We start from the raw sequence: 26,935 nt of genomic DNA on the forward strand, positions 1-26,935 counted from the left end.
TACTACACACCCATGCCTTTTTGTTTTATTTTGAAACAATGTCTTGATAAATTGCCCAGGCTGTCCTCCAACTGGTGATCCTCCTACCTCAGCTTTGCAATTAGCTAGGATACGAGATTGCACTACCTTGCCTAGTTTACTAGCACGTTTTCACCTCAGCCATTCTTCCTAGCTCTTACTTGCAGAATCCTAGTAATGTCACTGAAAACCTTCCTGAAAAATTCTTCCAATTCCCACAGTAAATATTTCTTCAGAGATCTCTTTCTTTCAGTCTTTGGGATAATGTGTTCTCCCCTTGTTTTGAAGAAAAATTTCCAAACTCCTATAATGTCTTGAAACATATTAACATTATTTAATCCAATACAGAGTTGCATAAAAATAATATGGGTACATGTGTACCTTTCACACACACATATAAGTTTTTCTCTTTTTAGTGTCCTCAAAAGAAGAATCATCTTGATCATAGCCATATCTGGGGATATGTCTCAGTGCTAGAGTGCTTGCCTAATATGCATGAGACCCTGGCTTTGAGGACCCTTGTCCTCAAAAGAAGTACCCACCATCTTGACAGGTGTGCTCATGCACACCTATAATTCTAGGAACTTGGGAGGGAGGCTGAGGCAGAAGGTTTGCAAGTTCCAGACCAGCCTCAGCAACTTAACAAGACCTTAAGCAACTTTAGCTGGAACCTGTTCTCAAAATAAAAAACAAAACGAGGTCTGGGGATAAGGCTCAGTGGTTAAGTAGCCCTAGTTCAATCATCAGCTCCAAAAAACAGAAGACGTACATCTCTCAGATTCACTACTGCTCAACTTGAAGACAAATAAGTAAATCATGGCTCATGGCTCACTCTTAGTCCATCAGGACCAAAGGCTGAATCCTCTCTTCAGGTCTACATTGGTAAGGCCCACTACTCAGGACATGGCAGTTGCTCTAGCTGTGATGTCAACATGAGTTCTGGTGATCCTGCTCTACCTCTCACCACCATCATCTCCCCCACCCCAGGACCCAGATTCTCCATCTCTGTTTCCCAGTCTTCATGCTCCTTCCTCCTGACTCTTTCTGAATGGAGCTCTCTACTCAATTCTCTTGCTGCAGCTTCTGCTCATTCATGGTTTCTATTGCATGTGGCTTTTCCTCACTGCCTTCCTTCTGACATTTCTCAGTTTGGGGACTCCCGCTTCTCTACTGGCTCTCTCAGGTTGTCTCACAGACAAATTGCCCATGAATGAAGATCCAGTTAGTTGATGAGTGATCGTGCAGACAGGGTGCCTCTCTTCAGCAGAGCTCTCACCTTCAGCAATGTCAGAAGTCTCTGACTACAGGCTGGTCTGCCTTTGGATCAGCTACTTGTCAGTCAGTCAGCTGTGGCCTGCATAACAGGATCTGTATTAGGCAACTATTGCTATGTAACAAAAATCCCCACACAGCCTTAGTGGCACACAAACACAAACATTTTTTTCACTTAGGTCGCCTGATCTAGGCTGGGATCCAACCTGTACCTCTTCCTGAAATCTTGCACCTTCTTTTTATCAGTGGGTTAACTCAGGCATATTCTTCTCATGGCCATGAGAGTGGCAAGGACAACACACAACTCCTTTTAAGGCCTAGGCTCACAAACAGTATCTGGTTGATTCTGCCCACTTTACATTCTGCCCATATGGTGGGAGGTGGGAATCTTCTGCTGAGTGGGGAGGTGGGCAGGGGGACAACTAAATAGCAGAGCAAAGGATATGGATACAGGGAGATTTGAGGACTTGGAATGAAAGGCTCCTTTTTTACCAGATCACATGGTCTTATGACTCCATCCTTGGTAAAAGGTCTGTGTAGAACCCCTCAAAGGAGGCTGTGAGAATGAGACTCTGAGGTTTCTCAGGGAGAGACAAGTGAAAGGACATTGCGATATTTAAAAGTAACCACTAGGGCTGGGGATATAGCTCAGTAGTAGAGTACTTACCCAGCCCTGGGTTCAATTCCCACATCACACACACAAAAATAATAATAATAAATAAAATAACCTCTATTCTGATTTATAATAGGCCATCTAAAACACAGAAGAATGTAAAAACTTTAAAGAAAGAAGGCAGAAAATATCAGAAGCAGCATGGAAATAATTGTGGGGGCAGGGGGTATTGGGAATTGACCTCAGGAACACTCAACCACCAAACCACACCCCCAGTCCTATTTTGTATTTTATTAGGGACAGGGTCTCATTGAGTTGATTAGCTCCTCACTTTTACTGAGGCTAGCTTTGAAGTCAAGTTCCTCTGCCTTAGCCTCCAGAGCTGCTAGGATTACAGATGTTTTTTAATTTATTTTATTTTATTTTTTATTTTTACAGACTGAATTTTGACTCATTGTACACAAATGGGGTACAACTTTTCATTTCTATGGTTGCACACAATGTAGATTCACACCATTCTTGTAATCATACATGTTCCTAGGGTGGTGATGTCTGTCTCAGTCCACTATCTTTCCTTCCACCACCCCTCCCACCCCATTTCCCTTTACACAATCCAAAGTTCCTCCATTCTTTTCTTACCACCTCATCCCTGTATATCATCATCCACTGATCAGAGAAAACATTCGGTCTTGGGTGTTTTTGGGATTGGTTTATTTCACTTAGCATGATATTCTCCAATTCTACCCATTTACCTGCAAATGCCATAATTTTATTCTTTTTTGTGGCTGAATAATATGTATATATAATATAATATATATTATATATATATGCCATTGTGTATATATACCACAGTTTCTTTATCCATTCATCTATTGAAGGGCATCTAGGTTGGTTCCACAATCTAGCTATTGTGAATTGAGCAGCTATAAACATTGATGTAGCTGCATTACTATAGTATGCTGATTTTTAGTCCTTTGGTTATAAACCAAGGAGTGGGATAGCTGGGTCAAACGGTGGGTCCATTCCAAGTTTTCTAAGGACTCTCCATACTGCTTTCCAGAGTGGCTGCACCAATTTGCAATTCCACCAGCAATATATGAGTGTGCCTTGTTCCCCACATCCATGCCAACACTTATTATTGCTTGGGTTCTTGATATTAGCCATTCTTATTGGAGTTAGATGAAATCTTAGGGTGGTTTTAATTTGTATTTCTCCAATTACTACAGATGAGCACTTTTTTATATATTTGTTGATCACTTGTATATCTTCTTCTGTGAAGTGTCTGCCCATTTCCATAGCCCATTTATTGATTGGGTTCTTTGTATTTTTGGTGTAAAGTTTTTTAAGTTATTTATAAATTTTGGAGACTAGTGCTCTATCTGAAGTGCATGTGAAAAAGATTTTCTCCCACTCTGTAGTCTCTCTTTTCACATAATTGATTGGTTTCCTTTGCTGAGAAAAAGGTTTTCAATTTGATCCATCCCATTTATTGATTCTAGCCTTTATTTCTTGTGCTCTAGGAGTCTTGTTAAGGAAGTCTGATCCTATGACAATATGATGAAGATTCAGGCCTACTTTTTCTTCTGCTAGGTCTAATTCCTAGTCCTTGATCCAGTTTGGGTTGAGTTTTGTGAGGGTGAGAGAGAGGGATTGAGTTTCATGTTGCTGCATATGGATTTCCAGTTTTCCCAGCACCATTTGTTGAATAGGCTATCTTTTCTCCATTGTATGTTTTTGGCACCTTTATCTAGTATAAGATAACTGCAAATATGTGGGTTTGCCTCTGTGTCTTCTATTGTGTACCATTGGTCTACCTGTTTATTTTGGTGCCAATACCATGCCATTTTTGTTACTAATGCTCTGTAGTATAGTTTAAGGTCTGGTATTGTAATACGTCCTGCATCACTCTTCATGCTCAGGATTGCTTTGGCTATTCCAGGTCTTTTATTCTTCCAGATGAATTTATGATTGCTTCCTCTATGAGTAATGTCATTGGGATTTTAATTGGAATGGAAATATTTTAAAAGCATTAAATAAGTCAACAGAAACAAAACCAAATATCAGTTATCACAGTAATTGCCTGTGAGTCAGAGGCAACCCTGATGGGAAAAGTTCAAAGTATTTTCTTTTTTCAGGTGTCTTTTCATTCAAAATGTCAGTTCTTCATAGCCTTTTCTCTATCCAGTTTCTCTGTTTTATAAACAACAAGGATTCCTCTCAGATTCTGGCATTCAGTTTTAGTGATAAGTTTTCTCTATTATCCATATCTGTCTAGTGTTTTGAGCGGGACTTTAGGAGAAGCTATATCAGAGGTCTGATTGGCTATCAATTTCAATAGCACTTTTCATTGCTAGATCTGTGAAGGCCTGTGGTATTATTTACTCCCCCTCATCCTTTCCATGGGTACTACCACATCCTACTTGGGTGTGGGTTAATTCTGCAGGGGGCTGCACAATCCTGTTTATGCCTGAGACTAAGCTGGGTCTCAGTCCTAAACTGTGAATCCCTGTATCTCTACCATAGGCCATTTATTAATCCAGGGTTTAATGAACTAATCTCTGTATCAAAAACTACTCTTTACATTGTGGTTGACCAAAACACAACTCAAACCAATTCGCATCATCAAAAGTTTCCAAGGTTTGTATACGAATACATGGCCAGTGATTCCACAAAATATACCACCACAAAAATGGGAAGTTATACTCCAAGTATGCATGATATGTCAAAATGCATTCTATTGTCACGTATAACTAAAAAAACAAATAATAATAATAATAATAAAGACTATTCAAAGGAGTACCGATGGTGGAAGCACATGCCTGTAATCCCAGCAGTTTAGGAGGCTAAGGCAGGTGGACCATGAGGTTAAAATCAACCTCAGCAATTTAGCAAGGCCATAAGAAACTAGGTGAGACCCTCTCTGTAACTAAAATATAAAAAAGGACCGGAGGGGCTGGTGTTGTAGCTCAGTTATAGAGCACTTGCCTAGCATTTGTGAGGCACTGGCTTCAATTCTCAGCACCACATATAAATAAATAAAGGTCCATTGACAACTAAAAATTTTTAAAAATAAAAAAAGACTGAAGTGGCTCAGTGTTGAGCACACCTGGGTTCAATCCCTAGTACCAAAAAAAAAAAAAAAAAAAAGGTTTCAGGGAGAGATCAGGCTGCTGATCTGCTGGATCTGCAGATTCAAATGGTATCATTACACCTCGCTCTATCTCTCAACTATTTTTTCCTCTGGACTGACTTCCTGCTAAAACAGAGAGGCCCTTCCAAGGGTAAAAACAGGCCACTGGCAATCTCAGCACCTCAAAAAGACAGAATTTTTTTGACCTCAGAATGCTGAATGACAACAACAACAACAACACAAATAAATAAATTTTAAAGATGGATTCTTCATGGAACTGGCTTGGATTATACAGTCATCACTCAGTCAAACGTTGAGCCCAGAGAATGGAATGTTCTAACAAATCAGGCCTCAGTCTCCAGGCTACCCTGAAAAGCAGGAAGTAGTCTCAAAAGGAGAAGGGATCAATCAACAAATATTAAGAATAAGAAATGAAGCCAGCTGCTGTGGCATGTGCCTCTAATCCCAGCATTTGGGAAGCTGAGACAGGAGAATCATAAATTCAAAGCCAGCCTCAGAAACTTAGCCACACCCTAAGCAATTCAGTGAGACCCTGTCTCTAAATAAAATACAAAAAGGGCTAGGGATGTGGCTAAGAGGCCCCTGAGTCCAATTCCCCATACAAAAAAAAAAAAATATATATATATATATATATATATGTATATATGTGTGTGTGTGTGTGTGTATGTGTGTGTGTGTATGTGTGTGTGTGTATGTGTATATATATATGAAATAAAAAGAAACCTGCTATCGTCTTTTTCATTTCTTTCTGGGAGGAACTGTCTGTGTGACAAATGGAAATGATGAGGCCACTGTACATCTCCTTTATGCTGCCAGTTTACAAAATACTCCCCTTGTCCTAAGGAATCCTTATAACAAGCTCAGGAAGCAAGTGGCATCACTCTACCCTTGATAGAGATGAGGCAATTGTGACACAGAGACATGAAATGGCTTGGTAATGTCTTCAAACAGGTAAGGAATCAAAAAGGGACTATGGAGAGGTGTGTGCAGAAAAAGAAGAAGACACTGATACCAAGCAAGTTTCAGTGTGTGTCTAGCTACCCCACCTGCTCCACTACCACATCCTCCCTTTACTATCACCAGCTGCACCTGGTGATAAGGGCCGCTCTCCCCTATCATTCTGATCCTGCCAGTTTCTACCACATATTTTCTCTGATCATTGCTCACACTTCAGCCTGTTTTCCTCTGGAACTGGGAACCTCCAATTCACTTTCATTCACTGCCCGCCATGTGCCTGAAGATGTGTGCCTGCTGTGTGGGGCTCGCCCTAATACCTCTTTCCCTAATCTGCATCCTGGCCAATGCCCTCCTGTTGGTGCCCGATGGGAAGACCTGGAGCAGTGACCAACTCAGCTTGCATGTCTTGCTCATGGCTGGCTTCATCGGCGGGGGATTGATGGTGAGGCGACTAGAGCACAGGCTGGTGGCCAGGGGCCTGGGCACCACTTTAAGGGGTTCTGAATGGGAAGGGAGGGGAAAGGGAAAAGGACAGAACTCCAGAGAGATGACAAGTGCTTGGTGGGGACTAGAAATGTGCCCAATCCCCCCTACACACTCAGCACTCTGTATACAGCCCTGGAGGAGCCCCCAAGGACCTGAGCTGAATGTGTGAAGGGCAGGGGGAGGCAGGGAGGCTCAGCCTCTAAAGAGCTGCCCTTCTGGGTCAAAGCATGTCCTCCCTGCCCCTCCCTGCCTCCACAGCTGAGCAGATGTTGGGACCCCTCACTACAAGGACTGAAGCAGAAGCAGCGGCTGGTTGTGTGGGAGGTTATCAGGGCAAGGTAATAATGGGCATGGGGGATGCAGCAAAATGTCTGGAGCCAGGAAGTGATGTCAACAATCAGTCACTCTACCTGTCAGCTCAGTGTTGCCCTTCCCCTCCTCCACAACCACATACGCTGGATGCCCACTCCGTGCTGCTGGGTGCTAAGGATAAACTCAGAAGCTAGGTCAGTACAGCAGAGAAGTTGCCCCCAAGTCTTCCTGGAGATGAGGATCTGTTGGGAGAAGTGGAGGAAGTTCCCAATTTAGGGGAAGTTTTGGATGGTCAACTTAGTGATGTCTTTGTGGGGTAAAGATGAGAGATCTACCCAGCATAGTTCCCATCTTTTCAGAACAGCTGACTGATTAAATGCTCTCACCTTCATCCCCTTTCCTGGCCACACCTCTATTAGCTGAGCAGGAATAACTAGCAACTTAACTAGCAATTCCCTCTTACCTTCTCAGGTCTCTTCCACTCCCCTTCTCTTGCATGGATTCATGGCTGTTGGTCTCTGCTCCATCTCTCTGACCTCAACTCCCTTTGAGATGCCACACACCTCCCAGGCCTACACACTCACCCAGTGTCACATTGTGTTCCTTCTCCAGCCTAAACTACCTACCCCCACTCCTACACCCAGTGTGACTAGTCTTCCTCAGGGGCCATGTCCAAGGATGTGCTCCTAACGTTCCCATTCACAGCTATCATCCTCCCCTCCACTCTCATTGAGTCACTCTCAGGAAGGACCACCTTATGCCACAGGGACACAGACAAGGTCCCTGCTCCCCTGGAAGCTTGTGTTCCTTTGTGGGGGCAAATGGTATGAAGGAAGCAAGACTAGAAGCCCCATGAGAGCAAGGACTGGCTGTTTTGTTGGTTGCTGTGTGCCTGGTGCCTAGACTAGTGCCTCTGCCTAAGAGGAACTCAGTTAATAGTCACTGAATGAATGAAGTAAATAAATAGGCAAGATGATTTCAGACAGGAGTGGGTGCCATCAAAAATAAATGTAACTTTCTTTCCTTGCCGATAATGCTCCCACAAACATGGTGAACATTCCTAAGACCCGCCAGACGTTCTGCAAGAAGTCTGGCAAACACCAACCCCATAAAGTGACACAGTAGGAGAAGGGTAAGGATTCTCTGTATGCACAGGGAAAGCAGTGTTATGACAGGAAACAGAGTGACTATGGTGGGCAGACTAAGCCAATTTTCAGGAAAAAGGCTAAAACTACAAAGATTGTACTGAGGCTTGAGTGTGTTTAGCCTAACTGCAGATCTAGAGAGTGCTGGTTATTAAGAGATGCAAGCATTTTGAACTGGGAGGAGATAAGAAAAGAAAGGGCCAAGTGATCCAGTTCTAAGCTTCATTGTTTGTTTTGTTATGAAGATCATAAAATGTTGCGGTTATCTTCAAAAAATAAAATAAATGTAAGCAGGGCACGGTGGCACATGCTTGTAATCCCAGCTGCTTGGGAGGCTGAGGCATGAGGATTACAAGTTTGAAGCCAGCCTCAGTAAAAGTGAGGAACTAAGAAACTCAGTGAGACCCTGTCTCTAAATAAAATATAAAAAAGGGCTGGGGATGTGGTTCAGTGATTGAGTGCCCCTGAATTCAATTCCCAGTACCCTAGAATAAATAAATAATAAAAATAAATAAGACTGGAGGTATAGGTCAGTGGTAGAGCACTTAGCTAGTATGTGCAAGACACTGGGTTTGATCCCCGGCACTACTGCAAAGAAGCAAGGCAATGTGTGTTGGTGGTGTGGGAGGATTTAGAGAGAGAGAGAGAAGCCAGCCAGGCAAGGTAGCATATGTCTGCAATCCCAGTTATTCAGAAGGAAAATAATGCCAGGTGCAGTGGCACATGCATGTAATCCCAGCAACTCAGGAGGCTGAGTCAGGAGGATCACAAGTTAGAGACCAGCCTAGGCAATAAAAAATTAAAAGGACTGGGATAAGCCTCAGTGGAAAGTGCCCCTGGGTTCAATCACCAGTACTGGAAAACAAATGAGAAAGGAGAGAAAGAGAGAAGAAAATCTTAAGTTTGATCGAGGCTAACCTGGGAAAAGTAGACATACACAGAGAGAGAGAGAGAGAGAGAGAGAGAGAGACAGAGACAGAGACAGAGAGAGAGAGACAGAGACAGAGACAGAGAATGACCTGCAGATGTAGCTCAGTGGCAGATTGCCCTGGGTTGTTCAATCCCTAATACCAACACCAAATAAAGAAACGAACAATTAAATAAATAAATAAAGCTTTTGGGTTGTGTGTGTGTGTGTGTGCCCAGGCACATGTGTGGGTGCTGGGAATTAAACTCATGGCATTGTGAATGCTCAGAATGCCCTACTATTGAACTACATCCCCAGCTCCAGCTCAATGAATTTTTAAAAAATGAACATACCCACATATCCTGCACCCAGATCAAAAACCATTCACAAACCTGTAGTTCTAAATACTCAGGAGGCTGAAGCAGAACTATCTTGAGGCTGAGGCTAGAAGTTCTAGGTCAACCTGGGGAAAATAGCAAGACCCCATCTTAAAAAACAAATGAACAAAAAACCTCAGATAATTATTACCAGAATCCCACACATGCCTCTCACCAGGCACTACCCACCACCAAAAAGGGTAACCATTATTCTGTCTTCTAACCCCATAAACTAGTTTGGTCTCTTCAGTACTCCATTTAAAATGAAATCATACACTATGTGTTCTTTCCTGTGTGGCTTCTTTAGCATAATATTATATTCATGAGAGCCATCCATGTTATTTTGTGCAGCTGTAGTTTTTTTTTTTTTATTTCTTATGCATTCCATTGTGTTGAATACACTTCAATTTAAACATTCTACTGTTGATGGACATTTGGATGGTTCCCAGTTTGGGTTTATTGCAAATAATGTTGCTATCAACATTCCTGTAGGTGCCTTAGGTGAACATATGTGTTTATTTCCATTGTCACTCTTAGAGAGGAGTAACACTGCTGATTCTTAAGGTTTGAAAATACTCAGGGCTAATAGTGGCAAATAGTTTTCCGTAATTTTTGTATCAGTTTCTTCCTGTCGGCACACAGCATGAGAGTTCCAGTTGCTCCACAGCCCACTGGATTGAAGTAGATCCCTCTGGCTATTGTGTGGAAAATGGATAGTTCGAGGTCAGCCAGAGAAGCAGAAAGATGAGACAATGTCACGGAGGGAAGACAGGACCTGGAAATAGGCCAGAGGCCATAGTGATAGAGAAAATGAGCAGATTTCAGCTATAAACCGTGTTGCCTCCTGAACTTATGATGACTCTTCTCTTTTCACGAAAACAATTAGACAGCAGGGAGCAAGACAGGGAAGCTTAGACCACAAAAAGAAAACTAATGCTTTGACCAGAAGTAAAATTCTCAAAGAGGTGGGTCATTCAAAATCGGTAAATCTGGTTTGGGGGTTGGAACCCAGTGGTAGAGCACTTGCCCAGCATGGCAAGACCCTGGATTAGAACTCCAGCAATGTAACACACACACAGACTCACGCACGCGGGCGCACACACACATTAGTAAAGCCAGAGGTATCTTCGGATCCTGAAACTTCCCAGTTAGTGACCTCACCAGAGAGGGTAAGCAATGGGGGTCAGCACTGGCCCCGGATTGGCCCTAACAGAGGAAGAGGCAGATGAGAGTGCTGGTGGATATTTTGTTGAATTCCTCAGGTGTTTCTCTGAGGTTGCTGTGGACGATACAACAGAATTAAAACTCTCAGTCCCTCCCCTGGAAAAGAACAAAATCCTGCCCTGTATGGTACATGCCAGACAAGACCAACAGGGAAGGAAAGATCAAAACAGCTGCAGAATTCCAGGGATGGGAGAGGAACAAAGAACCTGGCCTCTGCAATGATGATAAACACAAGGTTGGAGGCAGAATAAAGAGCCTCAAATGCCTTGCTTGGGTTCAATTTTGACAGGATCCTCCTCTGTGAGGGACTTGAGCAGAGAGAAAACCAACTGAAGAAGTTCCTGTTCCCAGAAACTGAACCCCAAAGCACTTTCCCACTGAGCTACAATCCCAGACCTCTTTTTTTGATTTTGAGAGAGATCTCCCTGTGTTGCCAAGGCTGGCCCTGAACTTGCATCCTCCTGCCTCAGCCTCTTGAGCGCCTGGGTTTACAGGTGTGCACCATCACACCCAGAAAGACCAAGTTTAATCTGGTGATGGCATGTAGGATGAAGTGTGGCATGGCATGGGGTAAGAGCTTTGGGAACTTGGTAGGGAGGCTAAGAACATCTTCCTCACAGAAGGTGATTAGGAATTGAAGGAGGGAAGAAGGAGAAAGGACTAACAGATTCAGGAGCCACTGAAGGAACAGGAAGGCTTGAGGTCTGGCTGGGTGCAGAAGGATTAAAGTTTTCCAGCCTAGATGACCTGGTGGATGCTATTATTCAACTATGAGCATGAGGATATCAAAGGGAGATGAATTTGGAAAAATTTGAGGTCATTCTGAGACAGGCTGAATCAGACCTAAAATCAAGACATTTGAGTGAACACAGCCTTTGGGCAGTTGGATTTGGATATCCAGGCATGTGGAGGTGACTATTGGCAGAGGGAATAGCTGATTCCCTGGGAGGGGATGGACTTTGTGAGAAGAGTCACAGGATATAAAAGAGATCCGAGGCTGGATCTTGGGAAATCTCACAATTCACATCAGAGCATTGTGAACAGACTCTACCTGGCTCACCAGACCTTCCAGCACCATACCCCTTCGCACTGCTGAAGGCATTTATACCATTTACTCTAAAGCAGTCTTGACACTACGCCCACCAGTTATCTCATTAAATCCTAAGAACAACTCTGTGAAGTAGGTTCTTAGAACCCATTTTACACAGGACAAAACTGAGACCCAGAGAAACCAATTGATTCATTGAATGTAAAGTAGTGTGGCCCTGGTTTTCCACCCAGGGCCTCCTGATTCCCATTCAGAAAGGCACCTAGTGTGTGCCAAGATTTACCGGGAGTGTTTAATAGTGAAGCCAACCCTCAAGGAAACTAGAATAAGCACACAGATTAGGTAGGCACAGTAAATAATGATAAAGTAAGGTAGAGCCCCACAATGCTCCAGGAGAGGTAGAGATAAGGTCTTCCTGTAGTCCAAAGGGCTGAGGACATAGTAGACAGCTTCCAGAGTAGGTGAAGACCTAGAGGATATGGCTTGTGATGGAGGGCTTACACTATCACTCCGACTGTCGTCCCACAGGTGCTGTGTCCGGGAATCGCAGCAGTTCTGTTAGGGATCAAGCGCTGCTGTGGAGCAGGCTGTTGTGAACATCGCTATAGGGTGAGATCCAAAATAAAAGGAAATTTGGGAGCTGGGGTTGTGATTCAGTGGTAGAGCTCTTGGCTGGCATGTATGATGCCCTGGGTTTGAGTCTCTTCACCGCATATTAATTAATTAATTAATTAATTAAAGATCCATTGATAATTTAAAAAAGAAACAGAAGAAGAGATTTGGCGGGGCTTGATTGTGCACACCTGTAATCCCAGTGACTCAGGAGGTTGAGGCAATAGGATCTCAAGTTCGAGGCCAGCCTCAGCAATTTATAGGGCTCCTGTCTAGTAAATAAGAAATAAAAAAGGGCTGGGGATCTATATCTTTGACAGAAAACCCTGGGTTCAATTCCCAATGCACCCCCACCCCCCAAAAAGAGAGAAATTCGGGATTCGGTCTCCGAACTCTCACAGAGCCACAGCACCCTCTACAGATATCCTAACCCTCTTGAATCTCCGCTGCCCTTAGTTTTGCCTAACTTCAAGTGTCGGGTTTATAAGAAAGTGTATTTTTAAGCGCTCTTTTACAGGACTGTATCCCCTCCCCCGGGAATGTATTTTTAACACCGCTCCAGAGCAGCTCTGCAATGTAGGGGGCGGAGTTAGGCGCGGATGGTTCACCACTGCGGAGCGGGCGCCCCTCTTCAGCCCACCTTCCACTCCTTGTCCAGGTGCCACCTTCAATATTCTCCCCGGCTTTCGGAATGCTTGGTGCCATCTACTGCCTCTTAGTGTCAAGAGCCGGCCTCCGAATTGGACCGAAATGCTTAATGAACGGCAAGTGGGACTACCACTTCCGAGAAAGCTGGTAAGGCTTAGCCTGTATGCGTGACCCCCTTTCTCTGCATCTCGCCTTTCCCATGCCCTTCCCACGTGGGCCGGGAAACCTGGGTGCCAGTGAGCCTCAGGAGAGTTCCCTCCACGTGTTCCTAACTAGTCCTTTGAAAATCCCATTGGGCGCGTGCTCGGGAGGTGGGGGTGGGAGGGGGGCACCCCGTTATCTCCTCCACTCACTTGACCCTACATCCACAGGGGCGCTTACTTGAGCAACCGTACTCAATGGAATTTGTGCGAGGAGCCACCCAACGTGGTGCTCTGGAATGTGACGCTCTTCTCCGTGCTGGTGGCTGCCGCATGTCTGGAGATCGTGCTGTGTGGCATACAGCTGGTGAACGCTACTATTGGTGTCATTTGTGGCGATTGCAGGAAAAAGGTGGTGGGACAGCGTGAGGTGGGGTTGTGGAAGGACCTGCTTGCTCCTGGCTACGTCCTCACTCACTTTCTCTTTTCCTCAGGGCTCAGCTCACTGAGGTTCCACTGGCCGCCTGGTTACCCCTGCTTGCTCCTGGACCCCTTCCTGGCCCGCTCACTCCCTGGCTCCCTGGAATAAACCGTTTGGGGTCCACCCCAACCCTTCCGGCTCAGATTATGCCCTAAATGGCAGGAGTGTGTGAGGGCCTCCTGAGTTTGGCGTTCTCCTGACCCTGTTTGGCGCCCCTGAGCCCCACTTTTTATTTTTTTCAGAGTTATTGAGCTATTCAGTTGCCTAGGAAATACAATAGCAAACAAAGCAGATGAGTTCAGGGGCAGAAAACGATACATACATACATACATATATATATATATATATATATATATATATATATATATATATATATATGTTTTAGTTGTATATGGACACAATGCCTTTACTTACTTATTTTTTTTTTTTTTTTTTTTTTTTTTTTTGTGGTGCTGAGGATGGAACCCAGTGCCTCACACATGGTAGGCAATCACTCTATCACTGAGTTACAGCTCCAGCCCCGGAAAGTGCAATTTTTAAAAGAAGTAAAGGATTATTTCGATTGATGGTTAACACGTTTTAATTTATTTATTTGTTAATTTTATTATTTATTTATGTTCAGTATTGGAGATTATTGAACCCAGGGCCTCACACATGCTCTACCACACCATTGAGCTACATACACCCCCATGCCTTTTTGTTTAGTTTTGAGAAAAGGTCTTGATTAATTGCCCAGACTTTCTTCCAACTGGTGATCCTCCTACCTCAGCCTGCCAGGTAGCTGGGATTACAGGTTTTTATCAGGGCACCCAGCTATAAAAACTTTTTAAAAATACATTGATAATGGAATAGATATTGACTGATGGAGACGTTTTTGTTATTGTTTTAAATGACAGGGAAAGTGTGAGACAGTGAGAGATGAACTAACATCTGATGATGAGCTAACCATCTGGACACCTGGGGGATTCCAGGCAGAGAGAACAGCAATGAAGGACAAAGGTCCTTAACACTATTTAGAGAAATCATTTTTGGATTTTGCAAGGGAGGCATAGAAACTACAGAAAAAGGCACTTTAGCCTCCTAAACTCTAGAAAATAAAGACATAAAGCCATTGTAGCATTGTTACCTCCTAATTTGGCAGAAATTTCTTAATTGGAGGTCACTGGTAACTCAGAAAGGAGACAACCTGGGCTCTTAATGGGGGTGGGGTATTTAAAGATGTCCTCAGAAAGCCAGGAACTTCCTTCACTTGTGTGTTGGGGGCGGGGGAAATACACACACACACACACACACACACACACACATACACATACACAAGTTTTTCTTGACTAAGGGGCCCATAACTTGCAGCAGCCTACTGTGGACTTCCTAAGATCTCACTCAAATGTAGACCTTACCCAGTGCTGGGTAGCATGTAAACAGGAGACACAATTTCTCATTCCTAAAACAAGCCAGACCAACACCAAGATGGAGATGGGACTAGCATCTGGGCTAGCCAAGGACAGGACTGCAACAAGGTTAGGACAAGGTTAGGTGAGGCAGCAGAATACTCGTGCATCGTTAAGTGCAGTGTCATCACGAAGGCCTCTAGGCTGCTCAATCTTGGTCTGTAAGCCACACGCACCTTTTGGGCAAGGGGCGCTCCAGTCTCCAAACTTTCCCCAGTCCAGCCCAGGCCCCTCCAACTCCGTGCCATCTGAGCATCGGAAATGCACATTGTTGGCGGCAGTATTGTCCCCAGGGGTTATAGGTGCTTCCATGCGAAGTGAGAAAGCTACTAGGAAGCTGCCACCAGGACACCACAGAGGCTCACTCCATGCGCCCCACCTGTAAGGGAAGAAGAGACATGTTGGCTCTGTGAGCACTCCCTACCCACCTCAAGCCAACCCAGGGACTTTTCAAGCCAGGTCTAGGGCGATCCCATTCAGTTGGTTTAGCCACCTGACCTTCCCTAAGGTGCAGATAGGTGGACTTCTATCCACCTCAAGTCTAAACTGCCCTACAGCTCAAGAGGAGCCTGTCTGCTAGGAGAGGGCATGTAACAGGAGGGTAAGATACATGCCCTGACCCTAGGAGAGGCTTGGCCCCTGCCCCTCCTCACTTTCCAGATTGAGACTCCACAACTTGAGTGTTGAGCTCAGCGTTACCACGTGTGCAGTGCAGCCGGATCCCGTTCAGAGCCGTGTCATCACCAAGAATGCCTTGACGGGGCTCTACCTGGATAGTGAGAAAGGAGGGAGGATAAGTCAGGGGACTGCCATCCTTGGCTCCATGGCCCCAGGCCATCTCCACCCCTCCAGGCCCTAGACCTGAGTCCTCACCTTGAGTGAGAACCCACTGGCAAAGTATCCATCAGGACACATTTCAGGTGGGGCCCAGTCGCCCCAGGGACCCCCGTTGGTCACTTCAATAACAGGGTAGCCGATCAGTCCATCTGCCAGTGCATGTTTGCAGCACACTGCCCACAACAGCAGCAGCAGCTTCTTTCCCGAACCTGGCTTCATCCTGCAGTGTCTATGAGCCAGGCCTCTTACGCAGTTTATATCAGTTCAGTCCCTATCAGCCCCAATCTAGGCTCCAATTGCGGAAGGGGCTCCAGGATTAAGTGACATTCAAAACTAATCTGTTCTGGGAATCCCACAGACTTCAGGAAGTTACAGTCCCAGAGCTAAAAAAGGAAGGGCAGTGACAGTAGGCAAGAGATAATAACTACCTACTAAAGGCTTATGATCGGCCACAAATTGTGGTTAATGCTTTGCAGACATATTGCATTTACTCCTCACAACAATTTTAGGAAATTTGAATTACCTTTCCTATATTGGCCCAGAAATGACAAATGATTTGCCTGAGGTCAGCAAATAGGGAATCATTCTAGCACTGGGAACAAAGTCCAGGGCTGGCCTCAAAGTGATTTCATGGGAATCTTGCCAGAGACAGGATCTGTCCAAGACAGATCCTGGACACCCAGGGACCTCCAGGATGTGAGAGGACATAGAGTGAGCATAAGGCAAGAATTCATTAACTGTTGGAATTGGGTGGGTCTTCATAGAGACAGACTGGAGTGCTTACCCTTTGAGGATATGGGGCACCAGATATACCCAAATCTATGAAGTTTATGGACAAAGGTCTGAGAACTCCCACCACTTCCTGTATCCCTGCTTTCTTGTCTTAATTTTTTTTTTTTTTTTTTTTTTCTTTTTAGTACCGGGGATTGAACCCAGATGCGTTTAACCACTGAGCCATATCCTTAGCCCTTTTTTATATTTTATTTAGAGGCAGGATCTTGCTGAGTTGCTTAGGGCCTTGCTAAATTGCTCAGGCTAACCTTAAACTCGTGGTCCTACATTCTTGGCCTCTGGAGCTGCTGCACTGTGCCCCAGCTGTAGTCTTGCTTTCTTTCCTGAAATGCCTTTCCCTTCATGACCACTGGGTGGACTTCCAATTTACAAAACAAAAAGCAAACAAAACATGTCTGGATTTGTTAGAGGGAACCACCCCTGATTTGCCTCCCCTTCATACACATAACCTTTACTTACTCAATACATATTTGTTTAGCAATATTGAGTTTTGGCCCAAGCAATATTCTAAGTGCATTAATCATCCAAGAAAAATAAGGCCCCTGTCTTCATCAGCGCTCCAGTGGAGCAGACAAATTGAAAATTCTCCCTTAAAGGACCTTAAGCTCTGAGTAAACACTTTTGTATTTTGGAGGCCTAGAAGGGCCTGGCATGTGGAAGTAGTTAATGAAGATAATTCTGATAAATGATTGAGGAGTCAATCGAGTTTAAAAAATTAAACCACAAGAATGTAAAAGGATAAAACCTAAAGTACACAATTCAAAGATCAGGTACCTAGATCATGACAAGGTCCTCTGGGAATAGAATGGAAAATTTAGAAGTGGGTGTTCCCTGGATCTCAGAGAGCCCCCACCCCATAACTTGGGAAGATTTATGGGGTAATTGTGGTCAGCTTTCCCATTTACAGTTTTTTCACAAACATTATCATTTAATCCTCACCTGAGGCTTGCAAAGTACCCATTATTATCCTCAATTTATAGTGGAGGGAATCCAAGTCCAGAGTTAACTTACAGCTCACATCATTGAGGGCACTGTTTCTTAACCTAGCCTCTCTGCCCAGTAATACTATAAACTGGCCTTCCAGGAAAAGGAAATGCAGAGATATGTCATTATTGCCAATTCCCCCAAATCTTCATTCAGCCCCTCACCCTAAGGTAGCTGTCCTCTGGGGCAAAGGACACAGGGGAGGGGGCCTTAAAAGGTTAATTATTAATCCTTTGCACCTCAGAGCACTGCTAGAGTCTTTCCCCTCCTGGAGGCCTATGGTGACACTGACTGGCGAGGGGTTACTGAGTGGGCAGTGGCCTCAGCAGCAGCCATGGGGGTCTCACTGACACCCCTTGCCTTGCAGTGTTGGTTCCGCCAGGCAATCCCTCTAACTATTTTTGTGTTGCTGCTTCTTTACTCAGTGCTCAGAACCTTGGTGATGGCTTTTTCCCTCTCCTACTCAGGAGTCTAGGCCCTCAGAACCCAGGCTCCCTTCTCCAGACCTCACTGCTCAGCTTCACCTCTTCCCAAGTGTCCTGTCAGGCTTAAGGCCAGGGGCGTAGTCCTGCATTCCAGAGGGTCCATGCCCTTCCAGGTATGCTCACGACAAGGCTGTGTCTGTGAGCCCCAGATAGACCCCTGAACAGGGGAAAAGACAGCTAAGCAAAGGGTCTGGTGAAAGATGGGTCCTCTTCCTCATCTCCCCTCTCCCATCATGAAGCTGAGAGTATAGCAGGAAGGACTAGATTCTTAGGGACAAGTTGTTCAGAGCCTAACTGGGCTGCTTGCTAAGTAGGACTCCGGACTAGGGGCTCCGCTCTCACTCCCTTCCCATCATGTCTACCCCTAGGTCCAGCAAGTGTCAGAACCTCTGGTGGCCCAAAAAGAGAAAAGCCTCCCTGTCTGGGGCCTCCGGGAGTGCTGGGTCGCATGATAAGGCCCTTTCATGCCAGTCTGAATCTGGAAGGGGATGTGGAATTGTTCCAGTATCTGGCAGGATGGAGGGAACTAATCAAGTGAGTGATCTCTCTCTCACAAGCCAGTCCTCAGTTCTCTATTTCCTTCACCCTCTTTCAAATCATCTCCCCCCTCCCACCACCAAACATACAGGTTCCTAACTCCCCTTGGCTCCATCTTCGCCTTCGTCACAAGCGAGGCCTTCACCAAGGTGACAGCACTCGAGGCTCGCGTGCACGGCCCAGATTCCACCCACTACACATCACTGGCAACCCTGGCGGCGTGAAAGAAGCACGTGAGAGAGGGCAGGACTGCTGGAGCCGCTGGGAAGGGTCCCCAGGGCCTCGGCCGGGGCTTCGGGCTCACTGTTCTTGCTGCACGGCGCGCTGCGCAGGTCCCAGATCTGCCTCCACCGGGTGGCGTCAGGAACGCTTGGAGGCCGGGACGCCAGCGTGCAATGCGGCGAAGTCTACCGCAGCGTCCTGGCCCCGCATCACCCCTGGTTAATCCGTCAAGCCGCCCACATCGCTCTTCTAGTCCTCTCAAGTCGCGGCCGTTTGCTGGAGCTGGAGTGTCCCGGAACCCGAGAGGCGGACGCGCGAACTGCGCTGGCCCGGGCCGCCGGCACCCTGGAGGATGTCTACAACCTCACCCAGGGACTGCTAGCCGGACACGGACTCCTCCAATTGGCTTGAAGACTGCGGTGGCGGGAGACTGGCCCGGAAGGAAGAGCTCTGGAGCCGGGTCGGCGCAACCCAGGGTCGCGACCCCAATACTGGCGGGGGACCCCTGTGCAGGCAACTTGGCTATCCTGTCCCAACACTGACGTCACCGCAACCAAAGCCCGCCCCCGGCGGGGATGGTTTTGAGCTTCTCCCTCATTCTGCGTCTCAGGAAAATGGGAGGAACGGTGAGAAAGTTCTTTGGCGGTCGTCAACATCAGGCGTTTTGTGTGATGATGGCAGGCGCTTAAGGGAAATAGAGTGTGGGAAGATGTGTCATCCCTGTTCCCGGCAGCCCAGAGGCTCGTTTCCCTTGACCTATTTCAACCACTCCTGTGGCTTCAGTTGCCAACTCCATGCCACGTCTCCAGCCCAGACCTGTCTTCTGAGTTCCACTGACATACAGCAACTCTTTCCTGGACACTTCCACAGACACCTCAATCGGCACGTGCGACGTGGATCCCACCACCTTCCCCCTGCAAATGCATCTCCTGTATTCGGTCTCCGTGAATAAACAGCACTCTCTCCCTTCCACTACATGTACATCATGCCTCACACCAGGCAGGCACTCCGTTCCCTAACTAGGTTTACTGTATGTTTACCAAATGATTCCTTGGCCACTCCCACAACAGTAGTGAACATGAAAAACCTGCCCATTTCCTACGCAAATTCCTAACTTATACCTGAGATATACTTTCTTCTGGAATCCAGAACCCTATATCTACAACTGTGTATTCTGCATTTCTACTTGGATGTCAAGTAGGCATAGCAAACCTAACATGTTCAAATCGAGCTTCTAGTACCTTCTTCTCCAAAACTATTCCCTACATAGTCATTGCTAGCTCAGAAAATACCTCCATTATTCCAGAACCTTATAGCAAAAACTTGTTATATGACTTATGTTTCCCATTCATCACATCAACATCCAATGTGTGAGAATCTGACATTTTCCCACTTTCTCCATGAGTACTGTGCTACTACCCTTGTCCAAGCCAACTTTATGTATGACTAATTTTATTGCAGTAGACTTTTGGGGGGTACTGGGGATTTAACCTAAGAACACTTAACTACTGAGCCATGCTCCCAGCCCTTTTTATTTTTTATTTTGAGACAGGGTCTTGGGAAGTTTCTAAGAACCTTGAAAAATTGCTGAGACTGATCTCCAACTTGCAATCCTCCTGTCTCAGCCTACGGAGTCACTGGGATTACAGGCATGGGCCAGCTCACCCGACCTGCAATAGCTTTTTAATTGTCTCTGTGTCCATCGTTTCCCTCCCTATAGTGTATTGTCAGTAAAGCATAAAAAATAATGCTTTAAAATGCAGATTTTATAGAGTGCTTGCCTTGCAAATACAAGGCCCTGGGTTCAATCCCCAGCACCGCAAAAAAAAAAAAAAAAAAAAAGAAAGAAAGAAAAAAAAAATGCAGATTTTATCATGTCACTTTCATGCCCAAAATCTTCCAGTGGCTTCCCATTGCACTCAAGACTAAAAATGTTTAAAGCCAGCTGGGGGCTGGGGAGATAGCTCAGCTGGTAGAGTGCTTGCCTCGCAGTACCGCAAAAAAAAAAAAAAAAATTTAAAAAGCCAGCTGGGCACAGTGGCACTCTATTGTAATCTTAGCAACACCTCTGGGGTTTGAGGCAAGAGGATGGCAAGTTCAAAAGCAGCCTGGGCAACTCAGTACAACCTGTCTCAAAATTAAAAATAAATAAAAAAGGACTGGGGATGTAGCTTAGTGACAAAGTGCCTCTGCGTTCAATCCCCAGGACCCAATTAAGTAATTAATTAAATCACAAGTGAGGCCAAGGGTATAGACTGTTGCTCAGTAGTGGAGTGAATAGATACACAAGACTCTGGGTTTAATCTCCAGCACCAAAAAAAAAAAAAAAAAAAAAGAGGATTATAATGAAATATAAGAAACAAGTGTAGGTCATAAAATTAGATAAACTAGATGAAATAGAAAAATTCTTAGAAAGACATAAACTGGGCCAGGGGTCTAACTCAGTAGTAGAGTGCTTACCTACCATGTGTGAGGACCTAGGTTTAATCTCCAATACAGAAAAAAAAAAAAAAAGCACTCCCCTAAATTAATCTACAGATTCAATGCAATTCCTATCATTTTTCCCAGAAATGAGCAAGCCACTCCTAAAATTCATATGGAAACGCAAAGGACCCAGAATAGTCAAAACAATCTTGAAAAGGAAAATTCAGCTGCAGAATCCACACTTCCAATTTCAGATATTACTACTTTCAGAAACTAGATAGTGATGGTGGCTGAACAACATTGTGAATGTACCAAATGACACTGAACACTGAACTATGCACTTTAAAATCATTAATTTTATGTGATCTTTTTTTTTTTTTTTTTTTGAGAAGTGGCCTATGTGGCCCAGGCTGATCTAAAACTCTAGAGCTCAAACAATCCTGCCTCAGCCTCATAAGTAGCTGGGACTACAGGGATGCAACGCTACTGGATAACTTTTTTTTTAATGTACTACAAAGTTACAGTAATCAGGACAATATGATACTGGCATAAGGATTAAATTATAGCTCAATGAAATAAAATTAAGTACAGAAATAAATCCATACATTGGTAAATTGCTTTTTTTTTTTAAGCTGGAGTCTCACTCTGTTGCCCAAGCTAGTTTCTAACTTGTGGAGTCAAAGTGAGCCTCTTGCCTCAACCTCCCAAGTAACTGGAATTATAGGCAAATGCCACCACCTCCATCTTTGGTCAATTGACTCTTTTTGGTGATGCTGAGGATTGAATCCAGGACTTCACACATGCTAGGCAAGCACTCTGCCAACTGGGATATATTCCCAGTCCTGATCCTTTGAATTTTGACAAGGGTGCCAAAACCATTCAATGGGGCAGGAATAACCTTTTTGACAAATAGGGCTGGAACAACTGGGTAACTACATGCAAAAGAATGAATTTAAGATGGGCATGGTGGAACATGCCTGTAATCCCAATGGCTTGGGAGGTTGAGGCAGGAGGATTGCAAGTTCAAAGCCAGCCTCGGCAACTTAGTGAGGCCCTCAGTAACTTAGACCCTGTTTCAAAGTAAAAAATAAAAAGAGCCAGGGATATGGGTCAGTGGTTAAGTGTCCCTGGGTTCATTTCCCAGTGTCAAAAAAAAAAAAAAAAAAGAGGATAGAGAATGAATTTAGACCCATACTTGACATCATATACAAAAAATAACTCAAAATGGATCACAGATCTAGGAATGTAAGAGTCAGCACTACAGAACTCTTCAAAGGAAACATAGGTGCCAGGCACAGTGGCACATCCTGTAATCCCAGTGACTCCAGAAGCTGAGGCAGGAGGATCCCAAGTTGGAGGTCAGCCTGGACAATCAATTTAGGGGGACTAAATACTTTTAAAGGGCTGGGAATGTAACTCAGTGGTAAAGAGCTTGCCTCGTATACATAATTCATAGGAACACACACACACACACACACACACACACACACACACTCCTGCTTCAAAGAATACAAATGAATTAAGTATAAAGGCAATTCAATGGGAGAAAAATATTTGGAAATCGTATACCTGATGTTTCTAATATCAAGAATATAAAAAGAACTCTCACAACCCAACAATTAAAAAAAGCCCAATTTAAAAATGAGACTTTGAATAAACATGCTCCAAAGAAGATATACAAATAGCCAATCAGCACATGGAAATATGCTCAACATCACTAATTATTAGGGAAATGCAAATCAAAAACACACGATAGAGCTCACACCCACTGGGATGGCTAGGATAAAAAATACACAATACCAAGGGTTGTTCGGGATGCAAAAATTGGAAACCTCATACATTGGCTCCTGCGAATATAAGATGGTGAGGTCACTTTGTAAAACAGTAGTCGGTTCCTCAAAATGTTAAACAGAGTTACCATAAGACCCAGTAATTCAACTCCTTGTATGCGCTGCTAGGTTTACTGCCAAGAAAAATGAAAATATGCCACGATTATTCCAACTTAGATCCCCAGGCTCCAGTGAGACAGATCAGTGTGGAACTCAGGACCTTGCTAAAGCAAGTGCTATACCACTGAGCAACATCCCTTGCCTTCCCTGACTCCCCCGTAATAGGAATTGATCCCAGAGGTGGTCTACTACTGAGTTACATCCACCGACAGGATCTCACTAAATTACCAAACTTGGATCCTCCATGGTCAGGGTTATAGGCGTGCGCCACCACGCCAAGGCAGGACTTTTATCTTCCTCTTCTCTCTCTCTCCCTATCTCCCTCGTTCGCTCGCTCTCTCGCTCTCTCTCTACCTCTCGCTCTTTTTTTTTCCCCCTTTTAGTTTTTTGCCTGCCACACTGCCATCAAAGGCTCACTGTCGCAAAATAACCTTTCCCTTCTGCCGTTAACTGCGGCATGGCTTCGCTCCCAGAAGGCCTCGGGGGGGGGGGGGGAGAGTGACTGAGCGCTTTACGACAGTTGCTTTGTGGTAGCACAGAAGGAGGAAGATGGCGGCCACTTTAGTTGCTTCTCCAGGAGAGGGACCTGCACCGTCCTTGGGGCGAGAGGCAATCGCCCCAGACTGGGAAAACCGGGAAGTCTCCACAGGGGTGAGGAATGAGTCAGGATTCAGAAAATGTGCACAAAGCCTGACCACGAGGGGAGGATAAAGCCCAAGTGTGGTTGGGAGAGGGGAGGTGGACTGTGTTATAATTAAAGCAGGAGGAGGGGTATTCTGGGGATGCTGGAGTGGTGTGGTACGTTGGTGATGGGAGGTACAGGGTGGGCTGAAGCGTGAAATTCTGGAATCCTTCAAGGTAAATGAAACCTCTGAGCTTGAGGGTTGGAATTCTGGTATTTTGAGGAGTGTTGAGGCCCCCGTGAGATTGGAAAATGGGTCCGCCGTGTACGAATTTTGTGATATGGGATCTACGGGAGGGATTGTTGGAGTTTATGTATGTTGGAGAATGTGGAAAGGTCCAGGCTCAACGTTTTCTCCATTTTCTCAGACCACTATCATGGCTGTGCAGTTTGACGGGGGCGTGGTTCTGGGGGCGGACTCCCGAACAACCACCGGGTGAGCTCAGGACAGATTTATGAAGGATTTTCCCATATTTCCCTTTCTTGTCCTATGGCCCATCCTGTTTTCCCTCCTTTCGGTGCCGGGGAATCAAACCCATGGTCTGCCAAGCAAGTGCTTTATCACTGAGCCACACATCCCCAGCCCTGCCAGCACATCCTTAATCCTCCAGACTACTGTAGGCAGGGAAGTTTCTCCTCTCCCTGGAGAGAAAGATTTGTCCCAGCTTGTACTTCTCTACTTCCCTTCATCCTTATAAAAGTCTGTTCTCCATCCATCCAACTTCAATTTAGATGAGAACCAATAAGCAATATTTGTTTTCCTATCCCTGAGACCCCCACCCCCAGAGATTGGATAATGATGGGATGGAGGTGAGAGGCAGGTGGGGTCCTTCCCTCACTATTCTGCCATCCTGCAGGTCCTATATCGCCAATCGAGTGACTGACAAGCTGACTCCTATTCATGACCGTATTTTCTGCTGCCGTTCAGGCTCTGCAGCTGACACCCAGGCTGTTGCGGATGCTGTCACTTATCAGCTTGGTTTCCACAGGTGCTTGTGGGTAGGGAAGGAGCAAGTATGTGAAGGGAACTGGGACCTGAGGCAGTAAGTGGCCTCACTCTCAGGTCCTGAGACTGCTTTCTTTGTAACTCCCACCGTCACCCCACCCTCCAGCATTGAACTGAATGAGCCTCCATTGGTGCACACAGCAGCCAGCCTCTTTAAGGAAATGTGTTATCGATACCGGGAAGATCTGATGGCGGGAATCATTATTGCTGGCTGGGATCCTCAAGAAGGAGGACAGGTAAGATAATCCACCAGCACTGAAGTTTTGCCTTAGATCCTTTCCCTCCCCCTACCATTTTCTATTTCTCATTTCAGTTTCTACCTCACTTACCATTAACTCTCCCTAGACTGATCCCACAATGGGAAAGTGAATGTATGTGAGCTGGGAGAAGGGTATACACTGGTGACTGTTCTACTTCATCTGGCAGGTGTACTCAGTTCCCATGGGAGGTATGATGGTAAGGCAGTCCTTTGCCATTGGAGGCTCTGGGAGTTCATATATCTATGGTTATGTTGATGCTACCTACCGTGAAGGCATGACCAAGGAAGAGTGTCTGCAGTTCACTGCCAATGGTAAGAACTTGGGCTTCTGGGCCTGTGATTTTCGATCCTCCATACCCCAGCCAGGCCAATTTCTCATTTATTACAGTATTCCCAGCAATTAACTCCAAATCCAACTTTCTTTTATCCACAGCTCTTGCTTTAGCTATGGAACGGGATGGCTCCAGTGGAGGGGTGATCCGCCTCGCAGCCATTGAAGAATCAGGGGTAGAGCGGCAAGTACTTTTGGGAGACCAGATACCGAAATTCACCATTGCCACTTTACCACCTCCCTGAATCTGGGATTCTAGGATGTAATAAAATTCACCCCATACTGATACAAAATTTAATAAACAGTTTGTCAAAGAGAGTCTTTGTGCTTTGGGGTTCTTTTCTCAGCCTCAAGCCTGAACTTGTCTGACCCACTAGTGTTTTGTGCAAACCATTGCACTAAACTCAGAGGAGTTACACAGGAGACAAAAGGAATTTATGAGTGTTCCACTCCTCACTAAACATTTGCATGCGTGGTTTTCTTCCTCCCTCCTCCCCTTCTCTCCCTTCCCTGCTCCTCTCCCCTTCGCTTCTTTGCATTTTTGTGGTGCTGGGAATTAAACCCAGAACCTTCCACATGCTAGGCAAGCACTTTACCACCAAGCTATAACCCAACAGGGTCCAGGCTGGCCTCATACTTGCCATCTTCCTACCTCACTGCCACCCTACCTTAGCCTCACATAGTTGGGAATACAAGCACATACAGGTATGCACCCCTATACCCAGACTGATTTTTTTGTTTTGTTTTGTTTTGTAAACTTTTTTTAGAGAAATGTTATCTTACAGCAAAATGGAGTGGGAGGTAGAGATTTCTCCATATACCCCAGTCCCCATATATGTACTGCCTCCCCTGCTATCAACATCCTGCACCAGAGTAGTATGTGTTAGAATCAGTGACCTACAGTGATACATGCTACATAGTTGCCCCCAGTTAGGTGGCTGGTTTTCATACTTCTTTCTCCAGATCATCTTCCCCCATGTTTCTTTTTCTCTATCATTTCTAGGTACTTAAACGGTTAGAATATGGTTAATGTGGGGGCTACCAACAATACCCCTCTATGTTCAAGTCTAAGGTAGAACTCAGAATACTGAGACTGAGATCATCTCTCCTGCCCTACCAGTCATCATCAGTGATTACTGGGCCTAAGACCAGAAGAGCTCTCCTTTAGCCTAGACTCACAGTCCCCTTTCTCCATACTTAACTTCTGTTACCTCATCTTGTGGTCAAGACATAGCAATGTGACTTCCTTGGCTTCAGAGAAAGAGGTGGACCTTGTCTGCAAGTGAAATTTAAGTGCTTTAGACCAGCTTTGAAAGCTACCATTCTCACAGGAGGCTGAAAATGGACTCTGTTCTCTCCAATGCCAAGGACCTAAAGGAATTCAGTGGTACTCATTGATAGTGACACGTTTTTAGTTTTCCCAGTCTTGTTTTCTCCAGTGTAGGGGTCAGGGAACCATAAAAGACCCATTTGAAAATCCTTGTTCTAGAATACATATAATCCTACCCTGAAGGGATTCAGAGGGCAGAGAGATGTTGAAGTCCCAAATCAAGTGAAGAACAGAAAAGGATATCTGACCCCAAATGAA

The 26,935-nt window shown here is 45.2% G+C and overlaps 4 protein-coding genes and 1 pseudogene across 7 annotated transcripts; 4 read left to right on the forward strand and 1 right to left on the reverse strand.

The window, feature by feature from the left end:
• Nucleotides 1–6,282: 6,282 nt before the first annotated feature.
• LOC306656234 (transmembrane 4 L6 family member 5-like) lies at nucleotides 6,283–13,685 on the forward strand (the record flags this gene model as incomplete). Its single annotated transcript, XM_079131222.1, has 5 exons — nucleotides 6,283–6,453; nucleotides 12,039–12,119; nucleotides 12,781–12,917; nucleotides 13,142–13,322; nucleotides 13,405–13,685. 5 exons carry the CDS (start codon nucleotides 6,283–6,285, stop codon nucleotides 13,417–13,419), a joined length of 585 nt encoding a protein of 194 aa, XP_078987348.1. The 3' UTR covers nucleotides 13,420–13,685.
• Nucleotides 7,836–8,173, forward strand: LOC306656242 (large ribosomal subunit protein eL42-like; annotated as a pseudogene). Its single transcript has one exon. The product of its transcript is annotated as a large ribosomal subunit protein eL42-like (transcript).
• On the reverse strand, nucleotides 9,400–16,041 carry VMO1 (vitelline membrane outer layer 1 homolog). Of its 3 annotated transcripts, none has more exons than XM_079131211.1 (4): nucleotides 15,713–16,041; nucleotides 15,493–15,608; nucleotides 15,016–15,218; nucleotides 9,400–9,933 (listed from the first exon to the last, which is right to left on the reverse strand). In XM_079131211.1, the coding sequence occupies exons 1-4, from the start codon at nucleotides 15,893–15,895 to the stop codon at nucleotides 9,821–9,823; spliced, it is 615 nt and encodes a 204-aa protein (XP_078987337.1). In that variant the 5' UTR covers nucleotides 15,896–16,041; the 3' UTR covers nucleotides 9,400–9,820. The 3 variants fall into 3 exon arrangements, with proteins under 3 accessions (XP_078987337.1, XP_078987339.1, XP_078987338.1); XM_079131213.1 differs by having other exon boundaries at nucleotides 9,882–10,013; XM_079131212.1 differs by lacking the exon at nucleotides 9,400–9,933 and having other exon boundaries at nucleotides 13,954–15,218.
• Nucleotides 16,042–18,038: 1,997 nt separating this feature from the next.
• Nucleotides 18,039–19,656, forward strand: GLTPD2 (glycolipid transfer protein domain containing 2; the record flags this gene model as incomplete). The annotated part of the gene is given in 6 exon segments (XM_079130365.1): nucleotides 18,039–18,050; nucleotides 18,306–18,327; nucleotides 18,330–18,471; nucleotides 18,566–18,695; nucleotides 18,698–18,755; nucleotides 18,758–19,656. Coding segments are annotated over 6 exon segments (714 nt in total). The 3' UTR covers nucleotides 19,108–19,656.
• Nucleotides 19,657–23,569: 3,913 nt separating this feature from the next.
• Nucleotides 23,570–25,665, forward strand: PSMB6 (proteasome 20S subunit beta 6). The gene is made up of 6 exons (XM_079130723.1): nucleotides 23,570–23,720; nucleotides 24,120–24,187; nucleotides 24,609–24,740; nucleotides 24,864–24,993; nucleotides 25,184–25,328; nucleotides 25,450–25,665. Exons 1-6 carry the CDS (start codon nucleotides 23,619–23,621, stop codon nucleotides 25,590–25,592), a joined length of 720 nt encoding a protein of 239 aa, XP_078986849.1. The 5' UTR covers nucleotides 23,570–23,618; the 3' UTR covers nucleotides 25,593–25,665.
• Nucleotides 25,666–26,935: the final 1,270 nt, after the last annotated feature.

Source organism: Sciurus vulgaris (assembly GCF_902686455.1).
Source record: "Sciurus vulgaris genome assembly, chromosome: 3".
Taxonomy (NCBI): Eukaryota; Metazoa; Chordata; class Mammalia; order Rodentia; family Sciuridae; genus Sciurus; species Sciurus vulgaris.

Excerpts from the sequence above, each read along its gene's own strand:
- VMO1 (XM_079131211.1), bottom strand. The coding sequence starts at position 15,895 with ATGAAGCCAGGTTCGGGAAAGAAGCTGCTGCTGCTGTTGTGGGCAGTG. Across the intron at positions 15,219-15,492 it reads GTGGAGTCTCAATCTGGAAA|GTGGGGCGCATGGAGTGAGC; the intron begins GTGAGGAGGGGC and ends CTTCCCTTACAG. Across the intron at positions 9,934-15,015 it reads GAGCGCCCCTTGCCCAAAAG|CCAGAGGGATCTACTTCAAT; the intron begins GTGCGTGTGGCT and ends TCCACACAATAG.
- PSMB6 (XM_079130723.1), top strand. The coding sequence starts at position 23,619 with ATGGCGGCCACTTTAGTTGCTTCTCCAGGAGAGGGACCTGCACCGTCC. Across the intron at positions 24,741-24,863 it reads TATCAGCTTGGTTTCCACAG|CATTGAACTGAATGAGCCTC; the intron begins GTGCTTGTGGGT and ends CCCACCCTCCAG. Across the intron at positions 24,994-25,183 it reads ATCCTCAAGAAGGAGGACAG|GTGTACTCAGTTCCCATGGG; the intron begins GTAAGATAATCC and ends TTCATCTGGCAG.